General features: G+C 37.4%; 1 protein-coding gene across 1 annotated transcript; it reads right to left on the bottom strand.

Moving 5' to 3' along the window:
- Window positions 1-1,541: 1,541 nt before the first annotated feature.
- Window positions 1,542-2,966, bottom strand: LOC139875890 (dirigent protein 20-like). Its single transcript, XM_071863184.1, has 2 exons — window positions 2,568-2,966; window positions 1,542-1,890 (listed from the first exon to the last, which is right to left on the bottom strand). The coding sequence occupies exons 1-2, from the start codon at window positions 2,964-2,966 to the stop codon at window positions 1,780-1,782; spliced, it is 510 nt and encodes a 169-aa protein (XP_071719285.1). The 3' UTR covers window positions 1,542-1,779.
- Between the last annotated feature and the right edge of the window lie 14,941 nt (window positions 2,967-17,907).

A 17,907-nucleotide genomic window follows, 5' to 3' on the forward strand; every position in this document is an offset into this window, starting at 1 on the left:
ACCTGATCTTTTGTTTTATTCTGTTTAGTAGCTTCGTCATCGAACGTACTTATTTTACTTCTTCGAAATCATATCGACTAAATAAGAATTAGATCGGCCATGTTATTTGGTTTGAGGTTTTTACATTTGATTGATTTAGTTTCAGGTTTTAATTAAGATTACGAATTACCAATATGGCACATTTTCTTATGAAGATGACTGAATTTAGGGAAAAAGATAGTAAAATGACGATAATACCCTAATGCGCATCACACATCAGGTTACTTAACAGAACTTAACTAACGTCTGTCATGTATAGGTAGCAAATACGTAATAAACCTAAACATTGGGGGCATCCAGGGCAAAAAAAAAATAAAAAATCTAAGGCTCATCCGTGTAATTTGTACCAAACGTTAGAGACCAACCGCATATTGTCTTTTTATAATTATTTTATGTGACTCTTGCAAGCCCGGCCATGGCTATGGGCAGCCCGGGCGACGGCCTATGGCATCAACAATGAAGGGGGCATCACGAGACTTTAAATCTGAAACATTTATATTTTTTAAAGTGTACGAAAATTAGTTTGAGAAATTTTAGCTACGAACCTTTTTGTGTTGCAGGTTTTGGTTGGGTAGATGACCACTGTGGTCCATATTGTTTAAAATTATTTTGAGAAATTTTGAGAAATTTTAGCCCCATATTGTTTAAAAGTAACTCTTTTAGTCCCTAATGTTTTTTTCTACCACCCCACATATCTTGACTAGGTCCAATCCTTTAAGAATATGTTTATTTGTTAATTAGGGGTATATTTTTTCGGTTCGGCCAGGGCATTAGATTTGTCAGGACCGGCCCTAAACACTTTTATTAATATATAACTTTGATCAGGGTCGTCTTAAAAAATTTAAATGACTTGGGTGAAAATAAAAATAGACTCGTATACACATTAATTTTTTATTTATGCAAATGTCTTATCAAAGTCTTTTATTCTATGAGTGATGATATTTTAAACAATATATTTGATAAATACATTCACTTTATGCATTGACAGATTGTACTGTACAATCTGACAATGCATAAAATGACTGGATTTATAAAATACATTGTTGGAAATATCACTACCCCTCAAATATATGTCATCTAGCACTTTTTTAAATTTAATTGAATGATTTTGAGAATATATATATATATATATATATATATATATATATATATATATATATATATATATATATATATATATATATATATATATATATATATATATATTGAAGATATTCAGAGAGAACTAAGGGTGGGAAAGAACCGATAAAACTCACAAATTGATTAGTTCAATCTGCACACATTTTGACTCAATCTACACACAGTCGTTCTAAATTATTAGCCCTGATCAGTTGGCTACCCGATCCTGGCCGAAGACAGCCTCTTATTTTGGTACATATGAAATTTCTCCATCAATGTTTTATAAACGCATTTCATTTTTAACCGTACTTTTTAACTGTTAACAATATTTGTTTTTGGCTGAATGGAGTAATGGAGTAATAAAACACTCATATATCCTAATTATTTTCTTACAACACATAAATTACACTTACATACTTCATATATAGAACAAGATAAACAAGTTATTCTATTTAATTCAATCGTAAAATACCACAAACCGAACACATACAATAAAATTATTCAACGATCGATCGAATGCCACATATAACGCTTAATATAAAAGCATTCGTCAAATCAGTTGTAGTTCTATTCTTTAGAGTCTCCATAATGGAGGACATAAAAATCCATTTCCATGGTCGATTAGACATTCGGAACAAACTTATATGTTTTCATGATTGCATAACCACGTGAAAATCGAAAAACCCCAGACCCACCCACAATCGGCATTTTTCTTTTAGGGCAGTGGCGGAACTTGAAACGTTTTGTCGAGGGGGCGAAGCCATTATCCTATAATCATATTTTGGTGTACTTCTTTAAATACAAATATAAAATGGAACTATCATTATAAACATATAAAAACATGAAATGTATTTTTCTATTAATCAATTGAAATTATCAGTCAACATTAGAAATAATTTATATGGAGTATTAACGATGATCAAGAAGTATATCAGTATATGGTACTGGTACCGCAAGGCTCTATGACTTCCTAATGGTTAGGGTTATATTCATTAATTACATATTTTGGAATCAAACTTCCATACTAAAACGAAGATATTGTTTTATATTTAATTTAATAAAATTACATAACATGGCATTGTATATTCTTGAAAAAACACTCAACAATAAAAAAGACTTGAAAATAATAATATATTGACCAAATATAAGATAAGAAAACTCAATTAATTGATTGCTCAGCTTTTAAAAAAAAAATTAATTGATTGCTCTAGGTCATACATAGTACTCCGTATTTCATATTTATGTTTGACCATGTTTGTGTTTTCATATTATCTTGAGAGGGGATAATACAGAGACATATATATTTTTTACCACATTTAATAGGAAAAAACAAGTTACAACAAAAATGCTAGTAGGGGCAACCACCCCCTTTTGTCTTAGAAAAAATCCGCCCCTGTTTTAGGGTACGCAACGTGGTTTCTCCCTAATAAACTCAACGTACTACCATTGTATTCCCCTTCAGTAAACTTGAAAATTATAGCCATAACAAACGTAACATTACTTTGATCGGCAGCCACATGCATCCCTTGAGCTCGTCCCACAATCTTAGAGTTTAGTCCTGGACTAAAAGTTAAAGCATCATCAAGAACCGAAACAGCACCAAAGAAGGAGTTTGTGGTGTTGTCAACTGCCTTAACTACCGTTACCTTGGTAATATTATCACCACCAGTTACGTCATGCCAGTACAAGTGAATGTGTGTTAGCTTTTCTTTTTTTAAGTGAAGTGATTTTGGTGACAAACTTATTGCGAATTGTTTAGATTCGCCTTCATTGAGAAGTGATGTAAGACCTAAATATTTATTGTACATAATGTATTTATGGTGTACGATGCGTGTATGAAGTGTACGAAGCATGTACGTGTTGCTTGCTCGAACGTCGAAGGAGACTGGACGTTGTCTGAAGTGACAAGGTGTGTACGTATCTTTTCAACCCCAAATAAACTTTGTGTTGATGTTTCAAAGGCTTACCATTGGAAAGAAAATCTTATTACGTTTCCAACGATATTTGATACATCGAAAACGGAGCTACGGTCAAAAAGTTATGGCCAAAACAAGTTACTGAAAACTGACCTGAAGGTTGGAGCGGCGCTCCACCTTATGGAGCGGCGCTCCGAATGCGTCTGATGCAATTTTCAGCATTTTTAAAGTGTTTAAATGAGGGGTACTTTAGTCTTTTCACTTGGGGTCGGTTTAGGGTCATCAAAACTGATCCATTGATCATTTTTATCCTCATTTCACCCACACAAACACTTTCATCAAACTCTATAGGGAGAAACCCATTTTAGTGAGAGAGAGAGAGCTCCAATTGGAGAAGAAGAAGAGTGTTTCGGGTCAAACTTCAAGTATTAAAGTTGTTCATCTCGTCAACGGCATCATTTTGGCGGTATTGGTAAGTTCAAACTCCGAATTTTATTTGTTAGATTTGATATTCAAGTTAGGGTTTGAGATTGCTAGTTGTAAAACCCATTTAGTTGATGAAGAGGGTTTATGGAAACTTGTTATTTTGATGTTTGGCGGGTTTTGGGTTGGTTAATGATTTAACCATGTTTAAGACTTGTAAATGGTGTATAATCACTAGTATTAGCGATTATTGATGTTTTGGAGACCATTAGGGTTCTTGTGGTTGACTAATTTTGACTAGAGTCAAAATTAGGGTTTGTTGATGATTATGACCCAATTGTCGATTTAATAAGGTTTATAAACTTAAAATGGATTAAGTTGAGGTATAAAACCGAGTTAAATATGTTTTGGTGTCAAAACTTGCTAATGGCGCGATGTTGACTCCTTATGGGTCAAAATTAGGGTTTAAGTGTCATTTTGGGAAAGATAGGTGTTTAACACCTATGATTGGGTTTAATTGGCGTATTAGGACCATTCTCACTTGTGTTAATGATTATTGGTTAATTTTGGACTCGGTTTGTACTTGGAAGTGCATTTGGGTCGAAATTGCACCAAGTGTCAATTGGGTTGGTTTGTAAGTCAACCCTAATTGTGTTACTTGTTATGTGATAAATGGAATAGGTACATTCCATCGGCGATTGAGGATTTTGGTTTGGCATCCATCAAGACTTCAAGGTGAGTGTTAATATCCTATGTGCATATGTATGTGTAGGATGGGTGCGGGTCGGGTGAAGTGATTCTCGGCTATAGAGCTCACTTCACATATAGGTGGTTTTGATGGACTTGTGTATAGGTCCAATTGGCACGGTTGTGCGTTTTGGTTGATCACCTTTGGCGAAGTACACATTTGGTGTGTACACTATTGTAACACCGGCCATTTTTTTTTTTTTAATACACAGCGGAAGACTTTAATAATAAACACAATATAAGTCACGTCATTACATTAGACCGTATAATTAAGTTTAAGCTTACACAACAGTGTTACGTTATTACAAAACATTATTTAAACAAAAGTCCACATCAGAGTAGGGTTGTCAAACATGTCTTCTGCATCAATACCCATCCCGACTAGCAGTACCTAAACCTGCAAAGGGGGAAACATGTGGGGGATTAGCGCACCGCTAAGTGAATGGAATCTATCTAACAGATATAGCTTAATCCACACACAAGCTATATTCTGACAACAACACTTGCTAACTACCAACTAGCATACAATAAGACAATACGAGGATCGGCGGCTTGTACGAGCACACGACTCTCAGCTGATCGGGTTTGAGTCTACCGATAGTCCCTGCTACTCAATTCACAGTATAGTTATCCAGATGCAGGGGATGCATCATTCACACTATACTCCACAATAAGTAGCCTATGGACCCAACCTCCCCTTGGCACGGTTGACCTCATAGGGACTCTAACCTCTCCTAGGCACGGTCTCGAGTCCCCAGTCTCCCTAGGCCCGACTGGTGCCATTCACACAGTGTACACATAATTCACATACAACATCAGACAAATGACATTATTCTATCATAGCAATTCCTACACTATGCATGGTAAAAGAGTCAACCACAGTAGCATGATATGCTACTTAAACTCTATCCGTAGGTAGACCCACTCACCAATTACCAGCAACTGCTCAGTTATTATTTCTGAGCTTCCTCCTTGACCTTATCTCCTGAGAACAGCAAAAACCAAGTTAGAATAGTGTTCCCATCAAGACTAGACACACTGACAGCGAATTATAGCAAATTAGTAAAAAAAATGCGTCCGCTAAAATTTTCATGCTTAACACTTGTGCACTTTCAAAATTTACATCCTGAACACCAAAATACAAACGAACTTTCAAAATTTACATCCTGAACACCAAAATACAAACGAGCAGCATAACGGCTAGAAAAAGGCACTTTGGTAAAACATTCTGCCCTGGACACACAGTCGGTCGACTGTCTCCTCAATCGGTCGACTGACGTAGACAGTCGGTCGAATGTTGACACAACCGGTCGACTGAATTACCCAATCGGTCGACTTGTTTGGTATATCCACAATCGGCCGAAAGTCAAACTCAGTCGGTCGGTTCACTCGCCAGTCGGTCGACTGTCGACCGACAGTCGACAGACTGTGTTCATCATCTGCAAATTCTGAACACAACCTACGGACTTCAAGCTAAATTCACCAAAACTCGATCTAGAGCTCGTTTTCGACACCAAAACTTACCACAACTCAATTACTACATGTTATAGACTATAAACCCACAAAGTTTTGACCATAACAACATCAAATCCATGGATTTTGACCCAAAATCAAGCTTTTTTACAAAACACACACAAAACCATGAATTTAACAACGAATTGAACACAAAAACACATGTTACTTACCTTGATAGACTCAGTAATCTGTAAGAAATAAAATGGTATGAACAATTTGAGCTCTAGAACACAATTTAGGAATCTAGGGTTAGAGATAGGAGATGAAGTGGGTACAGTTTGGTTTAGGAAATTTCTAGAGGGAGGAAGAAAATGAGAGGAAAGGGCAGCACAATACACTTATTTGGGGTTAAAACCCCATACCCCACAACACACGGGTATTTATCAGTTATCTGATATCTTTCGTACAAGATTAGGTAACCCAAACGAGGTCCAATTGAAATAAACAAACCTGTTCTGGGACCCTTGTCACAAACTGGTCACAACACAATTATATTAAAACACTAATAAAATAATTAAAATAAAAAGCACTTAAGACTAAGCACAAACCCTATGGGCAAAAATAGTCTACTTACAACTAGCCCGGGTTTCAGTCTATTACAACAATCACACGTGGTTGTGATGTGGATGATATAACCCCAATGGCGAAGGGTTTTGATGTTGAGAAGTGAGTCGCATGTAGTTCAGATTCACGATGACGCGTGTAGTTCGGTCATCTTATTGAGGTAGTAATCTCGTGTGGTTTCGGATTACTAAGGCTCATGTAGTTCGGCTAACCTCGATGTTGTCTTATTGAAGATAGTAATCTCGTGTGGTTTCGGATTACTAAGGCTCGTGTAGTTCGGCCAATCTTCATTGTGGTGTTTGGTATTCGGTAATGGGTTAAGGGGTTAACCTTATTCGTTTATATATTGTTATATATATATTGTTGTATTGTCGTGATGTAGCTAACCCTCTGGGTGTAGCTTCTTGGCATTGTTCACATCGTCGTTGGTGAACTTATGTTTGTTAATGCATATTTAGCTTGTTGCTTAGTGAAAGTACGGTATGCTTAGACTAGCTTACTTTTATGCTTGGATGCTCCGGTATGCGGTATTTGTTTAATTGTGTGGCGTGTCCTTTTTATGCATATATATGTATGTAGTATATTATCACTCACTAAGCTTTAGCTTACCCTCTCGTTGTTGACTTTTTTTTATAGATTTGCATCGATGCGGTGGCTCGGGTAAGCGCGGGGACTAGTGGACTTGCGTAGTTGCTTTAGAGGCATGCTTTTGGATTCGATTAGGATTGGGTAGCGTATCCCCAATCGCCATGCTCGGCTTTTATTTTGTGTTTAAAGTCATGGGGTCGAAACTTGTACCTTGTACTTAAAGGGTAATTTGTGCATATGTGGGCCCGAAGTTGTAAGACTCACTTTAGTATTGAAACGTGTTATTTTTAACTATTATAATGTGTTGTGAAAAGCATTTGGTCCAAAAGTGTCGGGATGTATTAGATCTTTTTGAGTGAAAATGACAATTGGGACAGCAGGAATCGGAGCGGCGTGCCCCTATATGGAGCTGCGCTCCATATGCCTGTAAATCTGATTTTTGAATTAAAAAAAAATCTAAGCGTGTTTTCGGTTGGATAATGGGTTGAGTTGTTACAAGTGGTATCAGAGCATGGTCTAAGGGATTTAGGTGACTTGAGATAAGTGCCTAGACTTAGACATAAAATGTGTGCTTAATTTTGTGCGGGACTTGTAGGTTTTCGGGTTGGAATGGGTTATACTTAGTGCCCTGTTTGTAGGAGGACTAACATTTATATTAATATGCGGATATTATTAATATATTATTGTGTTGTGATAATAATTCTCGCGTGTGTTTATATCGCGTAGAATTTTGTTTGTGTTTGTTTATATCATCGAGCGAGGCAGTCGTTGTACTAACGAGTTGATGCGGCGTATGTGCGCGTAATAAGGACTTGCAAACCTTATTACGGGTGCAAATCGTGTCTAACAAGTGATGTACGACGAGTGTTTAGCAAGATGGGGCGGTATTGTGTGTGTGTTTTATACGTCCGTGATCTAATCGATTTGCATTCCTTAGAATGGCGATGGGAAACGGGATCGAGACGAACGATTTGGAGTTTAACGCTATAGTTTCGGCCGTCGTTGCGGAGCAATTGGGTACGTTACGAGAAGAAATGGATAGGAAGTATTACGAATTTCGGGATAGTAGTGAAATGGAGCGTTGTCTTAAGAGCTTCATAAGGACTAAACCCCCGATGTATGATGGAAAACCGGATCATTTGGTAAGCACTACATGGATCTCAGATGTCGAAGGGTGTTTTCGCACTATTGAATGCCCTCCCGAGAAAAGGACGAGACTCGCTACTAGTTTGTTGCGGGGTAGGGCGAGGGATTGGTTGGATGGTAAGATTGATCTTGTCGGTGGCGAAACGTTTATGGCTTTATCGTAGGACGAATTTAAGGAGGAATTCTTTGAGGAGTTCCAGAATTCAGCCGATTTGTGGGAGTTGCGTAATGAGTTGCGAAATTTGCGACAAGGATCTATGGATTTGAATACTCTCAAGACGACCTTTATGGCGAAGGCTCATTTTTGCCCGGAGTATTTGAGCAATGATCGTATGTTGATGGAGGATTACTATCGGACCTTGAATGATGACTTGAAGAGTAAAATTAGTCGGGGTCAAGCGAAATCGTTTGTGGAATTATTCGCCTTGGCTAGAAGTTTCGAGTCGTATTCACGATCCAAGAAGGGTGAACCTTCAAGTGAAAGAAGGGTTGTTTCTTATAGTGCTCCAAGTAAGAGGACTAAGGGTCCGAGTGTGAGCACGGGTGGTACACGGACGGGTATACCGGATTCTAGTGCGTCTAGATGTTACAATTGTGGCATGAGGGGTCACAAGTCGTGGGAATGTTCGGTGCCAAAGGGTGATAGCATGGTGTGCTTCAATTGCCAAGAAGAAGGACATCGTAAGTCAGAATGTCCCAAGTTAGCGGGGACGGGTGCGGCAAGGAGACGTTAAGGTACGTTTGGCTTTAATAAATATGTCCTTTGATTATTTATTATGTGCCTTTGTGTTTCAATTTATTAGATGCTTTGTGTTGTGCATGTTATTGATATGGGTGACGTTCCTAATGGAAGTACCCTATGGTGACATTTGAATTGTCGGGCGAAGGGCGTAAGACTTGGTGCAACCAAGCATTCCTTCGTATTTGGGAAATGTTTCTACCAAGCCATGGGAATGGGTTTTGGTATTCGATTGTTAAGCGCGTGTTCGCTTGTGTGTTGAAGTTGATGAACCATGAGGTTCGACGGGTGGGATGAAACCCTTGAAATCGAGTGTTTTGGATCTCGATGTATGTTGGTAAAGGAGTCTACGTGACGCGACATTAGGTGCCTCTTTTATACCTACTAGCGTGGTGTTCGACTCCGATTATGTTGTGGTTACATTGTACTTAGGGTACCGTAGTGAAATTCTTAGGTACATGAGTGACTAGGTGGAAGTTGACAAACTAAAGCAATTTGATGATTGTGAGGGTATGGTTTGTGTAATTGGTGGTACACTTTTCGTTCGAAGTGTTTAAGGATAGGTTAAGATCCTTGGTATGCTGAAGGTTGAAGCAAGAGATGGTGATGGATCGTGTGAACCCAATTGTTGGTAAAGTATACCTTTGATTGTAACGACCCTAGATTTTCCAACGTTTATTTTTTAATAATTATTATTATTAATACGTGATAAAACGAATGTACGTTATTACATTTACATGTTGCCATGATTGCCCGAACTTGACTTTAAGTGCCCGAAACGTCTTTGTGACACACGAAACTTGCACGAATAATATTTTCGAGTATTATTTACATTCATGATTAATTTTATTAATCATTTTAATTAACTATGGTGATTAGTTAGTTACTTGGGCTTTTAATTGGATTAACTTGTTATTATTGGAACTTGGGCTTATTTTAAGTTAATGGACTCATGAATAAAGACTCATGAGCCCACCCTACATTATTAATGGACTTAGTAGCCCATGTCTTGCACTTGTAAGTATCAATTTAAGATGGAACTAGTTAGTTTGTTCAAATTGGAATCTAGTTCTCTTAATCCCCATGTAAGCAACTCTTTTACCCACCTTTTGTAAGGCTTTTCATACTAATAACCAACAAACTTCTCCTTCCCCCCTAGACCACCTAAACCGTCGGTTTTTGGCTCCAATATGGGGTGTTTTGGTTTTCATTTTCATTACTTACACTCACTTGATTTTGCTCTCATTCTCTCATTTCTCAAAACACTCTCAAACTTACTTTCATTCTACTCTCATTATTCTCTCTAATCTTGTAAGTGACAAAGCTCTTTTCTCTCCTTGTTCTTCATCCCAAAACCGTAGCCTTGGCTACCATTATCATCATCATCTTTTGTTAGTTGCTTGATTGATTACTTGTCTTTGTTGTTGTTTAGTTATTTACTTGTTATTACTTACTTACTTTCATGTTACAAGAATAAACTTACTAGTTTAATTCTTCATCTTTATCTTGTTATAACAAGAACAACAAGAACATAATTTATCTAGTTATGTTCTACCTTATTTGTTTCAAAAGATTATAAAGTTCATGGTTGAAAAGCATACTTGAAGTTCATGAAGTAAACTTTAAAATTTACTTTCTAAAGATCAAACTTTAGTTTGAATCTTTAAAGTATGAACAATCATGAACATTTTTTCCTTGTTTATTTAGTTACTACTTCATTCTTGCACTTTAATTTCATGAGTTATGTTCTTGTTGGTCAAATGTTACAAGTTAACTTTGATCTCATTAATCTTGAACTTAAAGTTAACTTTAAAGGTCAAGAACATATAAAGGAGACTTTTTTTAATTATAACTTTGTATACTTATGCTTGATCTAGACTTTTGGGTCTTGGATCTTCAAGATCTAACTAAGAACTATGTTCTACATTTTAAGATCTTGATTTCATAAGTTCATTTTCAAGTTTGTAACTTATTATTAGTCTTATAGTTCATGTAAGTGTCAAACCTAAGACTTTGATGTAACTTTGATTCATCAAACTACATGCAACTCTTAAGTGAGTTGTGCTTCATGTCTTAGACTTGCACTAGGGTTATGATGGTCAAGACTTGGTTAAGATGATGTAGATACATCAATGAATTGTACACTTGAAGCTATATGCATCAAGGATGAGAACCATGATGAACATCAAACACCAAGACCACCGGAACCCTTTTAAACTTACTGTTTCTGTCCAAAAGCTACTGATCTGATGTTTCTGTAACAGACTAATAGACCTGTTCCGTTCTAACCTTGAATTTTAGATAGAACTTTTCGAGTAGATAACTTTTCATATAGGACTCGTCTTAATCCGAGTTACGGTTTAGGATTTATGGCCCTCCGATCGTCACTATGTCCTTTAACGTTGTGCAGAAATTTCTGACCTACTCGTACTCAGACCGTCGCCACGGTCAAACGATGACGAGTTTGCTTCTAGAATTTTTACTACACTTAAGGGACTCATAGACGGAGCCATGGCCACTGGTCTCACCTTAATTTAGTAAGGGTAGAGGCCGTGGTGACTGACTGAAGTCAGACTTTGTTTTAAACTACTTTCATAAACGAAACCTACCTTACGCCTTTTGTTTATTGATGAATGATGATGACCCTTAAGACCTTAATTACATACTTTTAAACCTATTAAGACAATTTACTGACTTAGTACTATTTGACTTAGGTTGAGGACTTCAGACCGTTTACTTGCACACCTTTTCCGACTACTACTTTACCGCTACATATCATTGTGAGTTATAGCATTACCTTTTTACTTTAAATTATTTTGGGAACTGAGAATACATGCGCATTTTACGTTTTACATACTAGGCACGAGTACTTAAACTTATATATGTGTGGGTTATACAACGGCATAAACATTCCCTTTAGCTCGGTAACGTTTAATCATTGGTTTTTGAACCGTGAACGCGAATCTTAGATATGGATCCATAGGGTTTGACAACCCCACTCGGGCTAGTAGCGCTAGCATTTAACGAGTGTTTAATACTTCGTATACATACGCACTTGCCAAGTGTACTTTCAGGGGGTATAAACGTTAAGTTAGTTACCAAGTGCCCACGGTTAACATATACTTTATCATACTATTTTGAAACGCTCTTTGTAGCACTGAAATCTCGTGGCCTACCTTACATACTGTTATACTTAAACTATAGCTCACCAACCTTTGTGTTGACATTTTTAAGCATGTATTTCTCAGGTGCTTGAGGTTGCTTCCGCTGTGTACTAGTCGCGCTGTAGAACCCGCTGCTTAGAGTTGTTATCGCATGACTACTTATCTTGCATTCAAACTTATTTTCTTTTGAAACTATGTTATGTAACAACCTTTGGGGTCACGTACACTTATTTATTGCTACTACTTAGCGAAGCATGCTTTTGGATTGTAAAACATTTGATGTCGGTTATGACATCACCTTTTTATCGTGAATGCAACTTCTTTTGTTACAGCATATAGTACTTAACCTTGTAATGATCCTGTTGTTGATGATTCGTACACGATGGTTTTGTACGGGGCATCACATTGGTAGCATGGTACGGTTGTACGAGATGCGATTACGGAACGTAGTTCCAAGTGGGGGAGTTACACTCCCGCACGAGGAGGTTTTAGTGTGAGATTTCGGATGATGTTTTGTTAGATCCGAAAATCGTGTCGGGACCTAGTTTTGGTCGATTTATGGTAGAGTACAATTTCGGTTAAATTGTACTTATGATTTTGGATTTAAATTATCACCGAGGTGGTAAGGTGGTGAACCTCGTTGAGAGATAATGGACGTGTTTGGGGAGCAAGGTGAAGTCCCTCGGTTAAGGGATGTGCGTGTCGAGTTCTCTCTTGGGGAATTGTTGTTTTGTGCATATGTTCGATATAGGTGGTTCTTGCTCGTTTGTGGGAATGGTTAGTGGTATCCGTTAGGATTCACTATGGCATAGCAGAGCGCGATGTTACGCTACTCGTTGTTCGAGGCCAAAAGGGCGTTGATTGATGAAGCATGACCTTCGGGGTCCGCTGACTTCATCATGGGATTGTTGATTGGTAAAGCATGACCTTCGGGGTCCGCTAACTTCATCATGGGATTGTTGATTGGCGAAGCATGACCTTCGGGGTCCGCTGACTTCAGCATGGGATTACATCGGTGAAGCATGACCTACGGGGTCCGCTGACTTCATCCAGTGTTGAGTTGTGAATCTCGTGTAGTTCGGATTCACGATGACGCGTGTAGTTCGGTCATCTTATTGTGGAAGTGAATCTCGTGTAGTTCGGATTCACCAATGACTCGTGTGGTTTTGGTCATTGTATTGAGGAGTGAGTCTCGTATAGTTCGGATTCACAAATGACTCGTGTAGTTCGGTCATTCCTTTGGGATAGTGACTCTCGTGTAGTTCGGATTCACTAAGGCGCGTGTAGTTCGGCCAATCCCGATTGTTGTTGCGAGGAAGGTAGTGAGTCGCGTGTAGTTCGGATTCACTAAGGCGCGTGTAGTTTTCGGCAAGCCTTAGTGATGTTTGATCTATCGGTTGTTTTATACACCGATGGTGGGGTCGTGAGGACCATGTTGTGCGGTTAGTGATGCGATAGCCGTGTTTCGCTCACATGTTGTTACGGGTGTGACAATAGTCGTTGGGCACTATCGGTTTTATCCGTTTGTTATTATGTTGGGGTAGTTGCGTATTGGTCGTGTTGCGTACTACAAGGGATGTTAAGTGGTAAGTGTTATCTGTAAGGATTCACTTCGTTTGGTCTTCATTCGGTTTAGATGGTTGACCTTATTTTGGTATGAAGTTACTTTAGCATTGTACTTGGTGAGGGTACGCTAAAGGGTGGATATCTCGGTTCGAGATTGGTCGAGTTTTTCCCGATGTGAGAGATTGAGCAAGGTTTTAGTGCTCGGTTGGTGGATTTGATAAATCGCGGGTGACGATTTAGTTGTTAAAGGCGATTCATTTGGGAAGATTTGTCTAGGAAAGTTCGGATTGGGACTTATGTTGAGGACCGTGGAGTGTAGGTCCGTTTGGTTAAGTGACGAGGATCATGAGGACGTGATCGAGTTTAAGTGGGGGAGAGTTGTAAGACCCAAATATTTATTGTACATAATGTATTTATGGTGTACGATGCGTGTATGAAGTGTACGAAGCATGTACGTTTTGCTTGCTCGAACGTCGAAGGTGACTGGACGTTGTCTGAAGTGACAAGGTGTGTATGTATCTTTTCAACCCCAAATAAAGTTTGTGTTGATGTTTCAAAGCATTACCATTGGAAAGAAAATCTTATTACGTTTCCAACGATATTTGATTCATCGAAAACGGAGCTACGGTCAAAAGGTTATGGCCAAAACAAGTTACTGAAAACTGACCTGAAGGTTGGAGCGGCGCTCCGAATGCGTCTGATGCAATTTTCAGCATTTTTAAAGTGTTTAAATGAGGGGTACTTTAGTCTTTTCACTTGGGGTCGGTTTGGGGTCATCAAAACTGATCCATTGATCATCCTTATCCTCATTTCACCCACACAAACACTTTCATCAAACCTTAGAGGGAGAAACCCATTTTAGTGAGAGAGAGCTCCAATTGGAGAAGAAGAAGAGTGTTTCGGGTCAAACCTCAAGTATTAAATTTGTTCATCTCGTCAACAGCATCATTTTAGCGGTATTGGTAAGTTCAAATTCCGAATTTCATTTGTTAGATTTGATATTCAAGTTAGGGTTTGAGATTGCTAGTTGTAAAACCCATTTAGTTGATGAAGAGGGTTTATGAAAACTTGCTATTTTGATATTTGGCGGGTTTTGGGTTGGTTAATGATTTAACCATGTTTAAGACTTGTAAATGGTGTATAATCACTAGTATTAGTGATTATTGATGTTTTGGAGAACATTAGGGTCCTTGTGGTTGACTAATTTTGACTAGAGTCAAAATTAGGGTTTGTTGATGATTATGACCCAATTGTCGATTTAATAAGGTTTATAAACTTAAAATGGATTAAGTTGAGGTATAAAACCGAGTTAAATATGTTTTGGTGTCAAAACTTGCTAATGGCGCGATGTTGACTCCTTATGGGTCAAAATTAGGGTTTAAGTGTCATTTTGGGCAAGATAGGTGTTTAACACCTATGATTGGGTTTAATTGGCGTATTAGGACCATTCTCACTTGTGTTAGTGATTATTGGTTAATTTTGGGCGCGGTTTGTACTTGGAAGTGCATTTGGGTCGAAATTGCACTAAGTGTCAATTGGGTTGGTTTGTAAGTCAACCCTAATTGTGTTACTTGTTATGTGATAAATGGAATAGGTACATTCCATCGGCAATTGCGGATTTTGGTTTGGCATCCATCAAGACTTCAAGGTGAGTGTTAATATCCTATGTGCATATGTATGTGTAGGATGGGTGCGGGTCGGGTGAAGTGATTCTCGGCTATAGAGCTCACTTCACATATAGGTGGTTTTGATGGACTTGTGTATAGGTCCAATTGGCACGGTTGTGCATTTTGGTTGATCACCTTTGGCGAAGTACACATTTGGTGTGTACACTATCACACGTGGTTGTGATGTGGATGATATAACCCCAATGGCGAAGGGTTTTGATGTTGAGAAGTGAGTCGCGTGTAGTTCGGATTCATGATGACGCGTGTAGTTCGGTCATCATATTGAGGTAGTAATCTCGTGTGGTTTCGGATTACTAAGGCTCGTGTAGTTCGGCCAATCTTCATTGTGGTGTTTGGTATTCGGTAATGGGTTAAGGGGTTTACCTTATTCGTTTATATATAGTTATATATATATATATATATATATATATATATATATATATATATATATATATATATATATATATATATATATATATATATATATGTATATATATATATATATATGTATATATATATATATATATGTATATATATATGTATATATATATATATATATGTATATATATATATATATATGTATATATATATATATATATATTGTTGTATTGTCATGATGTGGCTAACCATCCGGGTGTAGCTTCTTGGCGTTGTTCACATCGTCATTGGTGAACTTATGTTTATTGATGCATATTTAGCTTGTTGCCTAGTGGTCGTACGGTATGCTTAGACTAGCTTGCCTTTATGCTTGGATGCTTCGGTATGCGGTATTTGTTTAATTGTGTGGCGTGTCCATTTTATGCATATATATGTATGTAGTATATTATCACTCACTAAGCTTTAGCTTACCCTCTCGTTGTTGACTTTTTTTTTATAGATTTGCATGGATGCGGTGGCTCTGGTAAGCGCGGGGACTAGTGGACTTGCGTAGTTGCTTTAGTGGCATGATTTTGGATTCGATTAGGATTGGGTAGTGTATCCCCAATCGCCATGCTCGGCTTTTATTTTGTGTTTAAAGTCATGGGGTCGAAACTTGTACCTTGTACTTAAAGGGTAATTTGGGCATATGTGGGCCCGGAGTCGTAAGACTCATTTTAGTATTGAAACGTGTTATTTTTAACTATTATAATGTGTTGTGAAAAGCATTTGGTCCAAAAGTGTCGGGATGTATTAGATCTTTTTGCATGAAATGACAATTGGGACAGCAGGAATCGGAGCGGCGCGCCCCTATATGGAGCGGCGCTCCATATGCCTGTAAATCTGATTTTTGAATTAAAAAAAAATAAAAATAATCTAAGCGTGTTTTCGGTTGGATAACGGGTTGGGTTGTTACAAGTGAGAATAGGAAAATGGAAAGAATGATGTACATATGTTTTGGGTGAAGTTGAGCCATGGTTTATGATATGTTGATATGATGTGATATGTTGATAATATGTTGATAAGGTGGTGGCTAGGGCTCTTTATATAAATACTAGAAAGGGCATGGACTTTCGAAACTAGATCAACTGTTGGGAAAAATAGAAATAATAATCTGATGAGTCAAAAGTATTTTGCAGGTTTTAGAGTCTGGAGATTTAGAGTCTGAAGTTGCAGACTCTGGAATTGTTGAAGTAAACGTATAATGATTTCTTGAAGCCAAAGTCAAAGAATATTCTAGAGATATACTTGTTATTTAAGAAGATTTGATTTTATCTCCAGAGTTGACTTCCTAATTAATAGTTAATTTGGCTTGTTTTAGTTTATCTTTTCCATTTTTATAGGTATGTAGTTCTGGATACCAAAACTCCAGATTTGGTTTTTACCTGTATAAATAGGGGCATATGTTTTCATTTATAATTCGTACTTTGCACGATCAATATTATCTATTTCTTATTCTATTATCGTGTTCTCTCATTTTCTGCACTTCAATTCTTATTTATTGTATAAAGTGAGAGTCTGGTGTTCATAGTTGTATTACTGTGAACTAATAACTGGTATCAGAGCGGGAAAGGTGTAAATCCTATCTCGGTGATCTTTAAAACGAGCCATATTTTTATCTAAATGTCTACCAGTACCATTCCTACCCCAGTTATGGCTGGAAAAGGTGTGCCAATATTTGATGGCACAGATTTTGCAACTTGGAAATTGAAAGTCCTATGGTTTTTAGGATCTATTCATGAAGAAGCTGAACAAGTTCTTACAACAGGACCCATTATTCCTGGTTCAATGATGTGATGACCCAGAAATTTTTGACCAAATTTAAACTTAATCTTTAACGTTTCCGACACGATAAGCAAAGTCTATGAAGTTGAATCTCAAAATTTTGATTTATTCAATTACCCTTCGATTGTTCTCAACAATTCGCGAACAATTATATGTAAATAGGTACATATACTATAACTTGAAAACATAACAAAATGTTAAGTAAATGATACTGTGCATTAAACTTATTGGTTTGATTATCTGATTGATATATTCAACTACGGAATTAAAAGATTATGCCAAACGATTGAATTAAAAGATATTTAATGAGTCCCTTAAGGATTATGATATTATTACGGGTCTCTGTTGTGAGGTCCACGTTGATTTGGGAAATCATTCATTCTTAACGGTATTCGGAATAAATGGTAACTGTTTGTTTAAATAATGTAATTTGGACACATACAATAATAAGGAATATTAACTATTAGAATTAGATATATGAATAACTTGCGATATGTATTTTAAAACGTGTT

Source organism: Rutidosis leptorrhynchoides, chromosome 11, assembly GCF_046630445.1.
Source record: "Rutidosis leptorrhynchoides isolate AG116_Rl617_1_P2 chromosome 11, CSIRO_AGI_Rlap_v1, whole genome shotgun sequence".
NCBI classification, from domain to species: Eukaryota; Viridiplantae; Streptophyta; class Magnoliopsida; order Asterales; family Asteraceae; genus Rutidosis; species Rutidosis leptorrhynchoides.